The sequence below is a fragment of the Cariama cristata genome, unplaced genomic scaffold (genome assembly GCF_000690535.1).
Source record: "Cariama cristata isolate BGI_N322 unplaced genomic scaffold, ASM69053v1 scaffold4239, whole genome shotgun sequence".
Lineage (NCBI taxonomy): Eukaryota > Metazoa > Chordata > Aves > Cariamiformes > Cariamidae > Cariama > Cariama cristata.
This window is the reverse complement of record NW_009633896.1, coordinates 12247-21901: the sequence shown is the minus strand read 5'-3', so window position 1 is coordinate 21901 and position 9655 is coordinate 12247. Positions and strand designations below refer to the sequence as shown.

General features: G+C 38.6%; 1 protein-coding gene across 1 annotated transcript; it reads right to left on the bottom strand.

Moving 5' to 3' along the window:
- Positions 1 to 1536: 1536 nt before the first annotated feature.
- On the bottom strand, positions 1537 to 3460 carry BTG4 (B-cell translocation gene 4). Its single transcript, XM_009706927.1, has 4 exons — positions 3279 to 3460; positions 2547 to 2684; positions 2171 to 2366; positions 1537 to 2013 (listed from the first exon to the last, which is right to left on the bottom strand). Exons 1-4 carry the CDS (start codon positions 3449 to 3451, stop codon positions 1837 to 1839), a joined length of 684 nt encoding a protein of 227 aa, XP_009705229.1. The 5' UTR covers positions 3452 to 3460; the 3' UTR covers positions 1537 to 1836.
- Positions 3461 to 9655: the final 6195 nt, after the last annotated feature.

The window sequence follows — 9655 nt, the reverse complement described above, 5'->3', positions numbered from 1 at the left end:
TTGCTAGGAAAAAATCCCACTGCTGATTACAATAAAGGGATTAAGCTACTAGAGTGCAAGCTCTATTATCAGAGCTGCAAGAATTAGTTGGAAACACTGCTTCTGACTTGTAGTAATGAAAAAGCCTCTCCTCATATCTTATTTACTCAGTTTAACCAACAGCCCACAAATTGCAATATTCACACATAAAAACAGACTTTAAAAGAATGTCTTCAAAAAGGAAATTATCTCTAGTTATAGGAAGTGTAGAATTTTTTTTTTCGTACAAGTGATCCACCAAACCCTATTAATACCAAGCTTATTGCAAAATTATTGTGCAAAAGTACATGTGACTGATGTGAGTTTGTTCTGAAGAAATATGGACCAAGTCATGGTAAAGCATGACTGAGACAGAACTATGAGAATAGTTGATTACAACCCTTGGCTTCCTTCTGATTATTCCCATCTGCATCATATTTAAAAGCTAAGCTAGGATACAGTTTATTAACACTTGCTATGTCAAGTCATAGGTGCTCAGCTTTTCACACCCATGATGAGATCTTAGCTGAAGTCTATACTATAATTGTAATTCTCTTTGGATTCACGTACACAGGTAGGCCTCCAGTCTTGAACTGGCTCCTAGTCGTCTGCTTTTACAGCACAAGTGCTATTCCCGCTTCAGGGCTACTTATTAGGTTTTTCCACCATTGTTTATTAGGTACTAATAATTGGACTGCAGCAAGTAGAAATGGCTGCAGTAAGTGACAACCATAGGTATTTACAAGAGCTATTAAGTTTTGACTAACTAGTTTGTTTAGCATTTTGACCAGATTAACCAGCAAGACAGAATCTATAACATCACTTCTGTGACCCTTATGCCCCACAGTTTAATCAGCAGGCAATGATGGAACAGGTGACAAGTAGAGTCAGTAGGAAGACATACTGCAAGTCAGACCAAAGTTCTGTTCATGCTAATTGTTTGAGACCACATTTTTTACTCAGTACTGGAAACAATATCCCAGAACTTAGTTTTGAAGCCCAGTAGTATTCCCAGGTGTCCTTCTCCACTGAAAGGGCAGTCTCCATCTGGCTGGAGTTCTGGACTAGCTAGAAGACAGTTTGAGTCAAGCTGTCCAGAGCTACAAGAAAAGCTTCCTATAAGCCACAGCATTGCAAACTGGCAGGCTAGACATCCTTAGCGATAACAGCTCCATCATTCTACAAGGTGATGCATTAGCTTGCTGCTGTGGAAAGCCACACCAGCATGTATTCACCCCTCTCCTGCCCATGAGGCTGTGTTCTTCTGACGGGTAAGCTATATAGTCTAGAAGCAAAAGCCTAGCTGGAGCCACAAGGCAGTCTTTCAGAGCTGCATATACCAAAGTTTCACTGAAGGGAGAGCAAAGAGGTGATTCTGCTTGTGATGTGTAGATGTTTTGCTCACAATGCAGCTGCCCTTGCTACCTCTGCCAGAATGAAGTAGACTATCGTTCAAAGCAACTTGGAGGATCTTTTTATCTTCCTTGACTTGCTTGTTTTCACCAGAAAGTTTGGTATACTCCCCTCAGGGCACTGATAGCAGATCAGACAGCTTTTAAAAAAAACATGAATAGATTTATTGATATATGCATTTCCTTTTTAACTTACAAGTAGTCTCACATTAATTTTCAATCTTATGTTAACATTAATAAAACATTTAAAAGGTTATATAATAAAACCCCAGTTCCAGATATACAAAGTCAGAGATAGGGATTAGACAGTAAGTGCTTTCTGTTTTTATGAAACTTTGTAGTGCTAACCTCCATCCCATACCATAGCTCCGTGTTTCAACAGCCTATATCAGGTGCAGCCACAGATCTACCGCTTGGTATTGATCCAGTGGTATCTATCAACACGCGGTCCTGTGAAAACAGCTGTTGGCCTGCAGACTTTGTAACCCCTGTGCTGGGCATAGTATGAGCCATCAGTCATATAAGTCTTCCTATGAAGATACTGAGACCAGGGCTGTATGGGTGCCTTGCAGTAGTCACTGAACTAAACAGCAAGAAACGACATAATGTTAAAATGTGTTTGGGAAAGGGGAGATTAGTATGGCCATCAATTGCTAAGTCTATTACATTCCTTCACAAGGGAACCTAGATTGCAGATGCTAGCTCTGACTGAAAGCCACATACCATTACCACATGCTCACCTGGTAGACACTGTTAGGATTGCTGACAGTAGGGATAGCTTTCGGCTCCTTGCTGAAGCTCTCCTCATCTGAAGAAATGCCAGAATGATAGTCTAGTGCCGCTCTGTCAACAGCATAGCTGATCTGCTGAGGAAGCTTGGAGTTCTCCTCTCCTTCAAAGTGCGCAATTGTGAAGGGCCGGTTCTTCTCACCATATCTGAAAGTGACTGTATTTGTATAATGCAGTTCTGCACTAGCAGTATGACATGTGTTAGTAGTCAGCTGACATCAGTAAGAGTAAGTACACCCTCAGACACTTAAGACTCCAGTAACAGGCTTGGTGTGGATCAAGTCTGTAGATGGCACTTAACATGTTTGCCAGAGGTTCTCAACTCACCTGCAACACACTTCAAATGGATCAACCCATAGAGTCATCTCTTTCGGCAAGCCAAGATTATTAAAGTCCACATTACTTTCCACACAGGCTTGCTCCAGCAGTGGATCTCTTGTCTGATGTTTGTTTATCCTTATACACCTAGACAAGAACAAAGTATAGGTGGATTTAAGGTTTCACTGCAACTTTGCAAGTTCTGCTCTTACAGAAGTACGCTTCAGTTCATTATTTATTTTCTCATCACATTTGGCCTGTTGATGCAAGTTCTCACTTATAGCCCCAGTCAGCTACTTAGGCTAACAAGCTGATTTATAAATGCAAACAAGGTTTTGTTTTAAACATAAGATGCAGGAACTCAAACTGTAATTTAAGAGAATTAAAAGTAGTTCAACAATTCCACAAGTCAGTTTAAGACCACTTGAATTCTGCATTCAAGAAGTCAGATGGCTCCTCAAGACACTTTGTGCGTATTACCTTAATATTTCCACCTCAGCTGTCCAGTCATACCTAGACAGGCACACACTGTGAAACCACTTTCAAAGTAGGTGCATCTTTATCAGTTAATAACAATTCTTCCCTCAAGCTTAAGGGGTAGCCAAGTGATTCTCCTTCAATTTTGTGTTTGTTTGTAAACTTCCAATTTAACAGCTCCAGGCACTGAGAATGTACTCACTGCATCTTGAGTGTCATGCAAAGCTTCCACTCCCCCTTCCCTTTTACTAAGGGTCCTCTTACCTGAAGGCTTGTCCTCTGGATGGATTGTCCAAGTACCAGTGATTCTTATACTTTTCAAACAGTATTGTTGTCAGCTTGGCTGCAAATTTCTCCATTTTATGCTTGCTCAGCTTGTCTTCCCTTTTCACTAGCCTTGTGATGAAGAAGACTGTGGCAGCAATTTCATCTTTCATTTTAAATTGAAGTGCACAAGGTGCTTTAGCTGTTGGATAGTCATCAGTAGAGATAAAATACTACACTAGAGAGATTTAATAACATTAAGATACCATCAAGTTCTAAGGATGGATATTGCAAAACCTGCATAAGCCATGACAGATAGAGGCTAGATAAATCCATTTGCCAAACAACTGACAAATTTAGTTCTGGGTAGCAAAACCAATTTAATGCATTTCTAGAATGCACTCACACTAAGTAAGTTAACAGAATAGTAAAAAAAAGTTAAAAAGATATGTGATAAATAATAGGGAGTACTATATTACAGCCAACAACCAGCAGTTCTTACAATTACATAGTTCCTTACATACAGTGAAGACCACAAACATTACCTTTCCAGACCAGAGCTGTTGTTTTATAAACAGCTTCAAACAGTCATCAAGGAAACAGCTCTAACGCTACAAGAACTTATATTACTCACATGGGGTGAAAAAATCAACACCCAAACCCTCACTCACTCTTCCTCTAGTATAGGTTGCTTAGAGTTTATATGGAACAGGAAATCATGTGGCTCTGAGGAATGTAACAATATTCAGCTGTGCACCATTAGACTAACATGCTGGTTTCAAAGCTATTTCCAGTCTAATTGGTTTTATTCCAATATCAGCTCCTTCTTTTAGGGTGTATTTAATTGATTCAGTACCGTATTCTGTTGTGTCCATCATTCTATCTCATAAATATCTGTGAAATATTTAAGAGAAATATTCACCATGAAAAAAATAGTACCAGGCTTATTAATTAATTAATAAAATTCACACTTGACTGCTTCTAGCAGTGTTTACACAACAGTTACTTTCCTTATGAAGCCCTCACATTTGACATTCTTTATTTTGAAAATTGCATGACTCTGTATTTATCATAACATTAATCTTCCCAGTGATCTTATATAAATGTTCACATTATTAGTATAGATTTAGTTAATTTTTGAGGCATTTCGTACAGAGTGTGAATGGCTCTGTCAAAGAGCTCATACACAAGCAGTTTCTCAAATATGAGTGCTTCATTGTTTAAAACTTCAGGCAACAATTAGCTGGGGCACATTCAAAGAATAGCTGATGTGTTCTTTTTTCCCTTTGCCGTCTCAGGAAGTTGTGCCTCCAGTGTCAGATATGAGGAACTGTCAAGACAAAAGAACAAATTAAGGTAAAAAGAGCTGAGTATTTAAACTGGCTCTTAATTTGACAGTAGATGTTGCAGCCAAGCAATTCAATACATTTCAGTCTGGTGAACAGATTGTGATACAAGACAGAGGATAAGAAAAATAAAGAATGAAGACACAGATTTACAGAAGTACGCATCTTTGCAGAAGTGTACCCCAAAACATTCATTTATGGTTATTTCTGGATTTCTTTTCTCCTCCACTCACAAAGTTAGTTCCTTGCGCTTTACAGTTTCTTTCTGCATCACAAAACAAGACTTACCAAGGCATTTAGTAGAAACTCTGATTTTAAGGAATAAGTAATAAATTGGGGGGAAAAAAAAAAGTCTTCTCTATTTTTCTCATACATGAAAATGCTTCCTTAACAAATGGGGACCTTTCAATAACCACTCAAATAAAACAGAAACCAAAGTCTGAGATAGATAATGAACCTTTATAAAAAGCATTCAGCAGTGCCAGAAGTTGAGCTTTAATATAACACACCAGTGTTTTGACCACAAGAGTATCCTTATCATGTGCTCTGCACTGCACCTGGTTGCTTGTGATGACACATACGGATTTTGTTCCGTACACAAGACAAGAGTCATTCCTTCCCTTTCACATATAGCATAAGAGGGCAATGGTAACCTGTTCTATGCTTTTTGGACAAGGATGTAGGACAACAGGAAAACACTGCTATGCATTGCCAGGAAGACTTTCCACACAACTTTTTTTAGGAGTTAGTTAGCCTCTTTCTATGCAGCCCGTGAAGACTTTTACTCGCTGCTGACTGTCTCTATCGGCACGCCAAAACAGATGAACACTCTTGAACAGGCAAACTGGATTTTCATGCATGAGGCCCAAATTTTATTCTAGAGATTAAACCTGCTTTAAAAATGTCAGGCAATTGAGGGGCCATTTTATGATCTGAATGGATTCCCTTGTAAACACTGAAGACTGTGTTCACAGCCACATCAATTTTTCTTTGTTTTTAAACATCTGTTTCATGGTGACATGTCATAAGAACAAAAAAAAATTCTCAAGTGACTTGAATCTTTTGATCACATAAATTTTGTTACAGAGTGTAGCTGAACTGCCTAAGAAGTGGATGTTATAAAAGATGGGGCTTTGTTTCTCATTTTAAGAGTGAATCCATCGATGAGGGGAGTTAGACCAACAGATAGAGCTAGATAGAGATCTCCTATAAGTAGATCTTCACAGTCTCATTCTTGACTCACTGCATGCCTTACAGTGGATTGTCAGCTCTCTGGACAGCACTGGAACAATCTCCAATCCTGAGAGGCAATGTCTTGTAACATCCTAACCCTGCAGGATTTGCCCACAGCTCTGCCAGAGCTATACATTCCTGAAAAGCACTCCAGCATTCTCACGTAGCTACCCCTGAGGTCCCCACATATTATTTCTCCAAGAAATCACACTTGCTTCATGAAGTATCTTAAACGTCTAAGAATTTTCTGCTGGAGTTATAAACAAGTATCTCAAGGCTTTGCAGAGGAAAAAGGTAGGATACGTGCAAAGTATGAGGCAAATGCAATGAACTGATCCCTTTTCTAGTCTCTTGACTTCTAAGAAAATGCAGCTGGGAGCAACCACCACAGATCTGTGAGTTTTTATGTCTGCTGACAAAATCTGTGTCCAGGAACATATCAAACAAGAGCAAGATTTGCCACCTAAAAATGACGGATAATGCACATAATTAGAGTTTTTGAAGTTCTTCTCAATAACAGTTTGGTCCACTCAGGGTTTCATACACGATCACAGACATACAGACTGTGACTCCTCTAGGGATGATGCTATCTTTCTTGCCAAAGCTTAGGAAGTTGCTATTTAATCTGGTTTCTTTGTTTTCATGTAATTTTTTTCATGACATCATATTATAATCTAATAAAAGATATGACTTCTTCCTATAAACCTTGTTTTCCTTCTATTCTTAAACTATCAAGGCTAAAATAACATTCCCACTGCAAAACAGCAGCAGGCATCACAGGGAGTCCATCCCCTGTCCTGGCATCCATAACTTGTTCAGTTTCCATGTGGGATTTGGCCCTGACATAGGTCAGTCTCAGGAACTATCCAGTTACTCTCTTTTCCTCAATAAATGCCAAGCTCGTTTGGATCAATGGGACACATCAGCTGACGGGACTTTGAACTGTCTCCTGCCTTCCTACTTCCTCCAACTTGTCCAGGCAGGCCCTGTGAGTGAGGAAATTCTGTGACAAAAGACTGAAGTGACTAGATTCCACAAAGGACAATCAAAGAGAAGTCTGAATCCCTACAACACTTCCCTTTGTGGAGTCACTTGTTCCTATAGTTAACATATAAACTGCAAGTCAGCAATAAACAAACTTTTCACCTGAGAAACCAGATTACAGCAGTGCAATCAATCATGCAATAAGGTGCTGCTTCTTGGATGTTAGGAAACAAAACTCAGGCCACACTGCACACATTTATAACAACAAACACAGGAAAATTTGAGCAAAGTTCTTGGCAATTCATCCAGTTGGCTCTAATTATTAAGGTTGTCATTGATACAGAAGTAATATTCTGAGAACTTTTAAACTTGGTATTTTTAATATCATGCAGGAGCTAAAAGATATTTCTGATAATGGCACAGAAACCAGAATAGCAGAGAGTATTTCTGGCTTCCTATTTCAGGGATTAAAAAAACTGTCTCTTTTCATTAGGTAGATTCATTGAACTGAAATTCTTCATAATGCTGTCAGTTGTCACTGACTTGAAGAAAACATAGCTCTGGGTACTCTATTTAGATAATAAGCGACTAAGAAAGAAAATGTCAAAACCAAAATTTGAACAGTCCATCCCAAAGTGAGATTCATTAAATAGCAGTCAACAAATTGTTCTCCCACTCATTCCCAGTTGCATCCAAACAGAAACTGTTAGCATTCCAGCAGGTTTTGCAAAAAACATGATGAATAGCAAAGTGTTCTGACTGACATCATGCATGAGACAACTGAGTAGATATTTGCGCCTTTTGTTAAATGGTGCTGTTGTTTTTTAATCCTTATTAGGAAGAGAAAAAAACCAAACCACTAAAAACCACTACATTACAGTGCCTGGACATTTATGGGACTGATCCAGAGCTCACTGAAATCAATGGAAATCTGTCCAAAGACTTCAGTGGGATTCAGATCAGGATCCTAACTCAGCACAAGCATTCTTAGCCAGATTAAACTATGGGTCTCCTGGGTCACCAGGCAAGCCTAGGCATGAACTACAAATGGAAAGAGGCAGACGCAGTTTCTCTAGTAACTGCAGGCCAAACCAAGAGCGAACACTGGTCCCTAAACACACTACTGGCAAGAGTCACCCCTGCAGAATTTTTTGCAGTTTTCTTGCTTTAAAGGATTGAGTACATGGAACTAACATATGAAAGTGCAGCTTGCTAGTAGTAATCTTCTTTCTACAAGCCATTTTATTTTTGTGTATGACGGATGACAGACAAGTTCTCCAGGTAAGCAGCTGAAGTTCATAACTATTGACATAAAAATCAGTAAGCCTGAGTTATTTTCATATGGGAAAATATCCTAGGCAACAATCTTCTTAGAGAAAGGCACTTTGCATTTGCCTTGTCAGGCTATATGCTGTCCTGATCACATTCAGAAGTATCATGTAACAGCAATCTACAAACAATAGTAGTGCTGCATGAACACAGCACCAATTCAATTGACAATGCCATTATGTCGGAAGGCAAAAGAAACCTCATATTTGGATATTAAAAACTTTCACCTTTATTTAAATCATGCCGTCTCTGTGCAAAGAATTATTTTTGACCGAAACAAGACAGAAACTGAATCCAACCAAAGCCACAAACTAAAATTTTAATGTGTTGATTGCTCACACCCTTTCAGCTTATGTAAGTAGACAATTTCTGGGCCTGATGAAAGGACTTAAGAATAAGTGTTTCAGAAATGAACCATGTTCCAATTATGGTTTTCATCTTGACTTGATTACTTAGTTATTCAGTGGGAATTCTGTATAAACCTAAATGATAGGTACTTACAGATAGTTTTTCTGGTTAAAGATTTTACCATGAGTACTATATTTTATTATGCAAAGCACACATGACAGTATGACCATGCTAATTATACTGCCGAGAAGGAGCCTCTTGCCTAGGGAAAACACTCACTGGTGTAAAAGGTCTTTGAAAAAAGGTCTGTGAGAACATCCATATTGTGCAGGTAAGCAGGTAAACCATGATGATATGACAAAACAGTGTCATACAGGGTAGATGCAGGAGATAAGATGTGATTGCTAAAGAGGTATATGCCATAACTATAGAAGATGTTCTGGCTTGCAACTCCATCTGTAACAGTTGACTTCAGGACCTGCTTTCACTCTCATTCTGTGAACTGTCATCTTCCTTTGCAGAAGAGAAAAACTCTGTGGTTCATGGGGCTATATAGCACCTTCTAATACTTTTAATTCAATTCATATTACAATATAGGAATTGAGAAAAGCTTAAATTTTCTTGAAGAGGATCTTAAGTGTTTGAGCACCACATATTGCTAGCATTTAATTTAAGATCATCAGTCTTCAGTGACTTAAGCAATAAAATAAACTTTAAAAAAAAGACTGGTGCTTGTCTAGCATGTTCTAAAATTAAATAGCAAAGGAAAGACTGCAAAGCTATTTGAGCTTATTTTATGCAGTCTAAGAGCTATTGCTGTAGCCTTGTAAATTTTTCCGCTAATGCAACCAAGTGCTGATTATTTTTGTCAATTCTTTCTTCCTTCCTATTTGCATGCCATGATTTTCAGAAATTACTAGATATTTGAACCATCCAGCTGGACACAATTTACATGGGCCTTATAGAGGGATGCATTTCTCAAAGAGGGTGGGATGGCCATAAATTTCTAAAGGACAAGTCCTTCAAAAGCATCTCGGGTCAATCAAATCACTAGGCACTCTTTAATGTCTTATTCTTACAGTGCTTGTGGATCACATCACCAGTGAAGAATCACATCTTGCCACTGTTGTCAACATA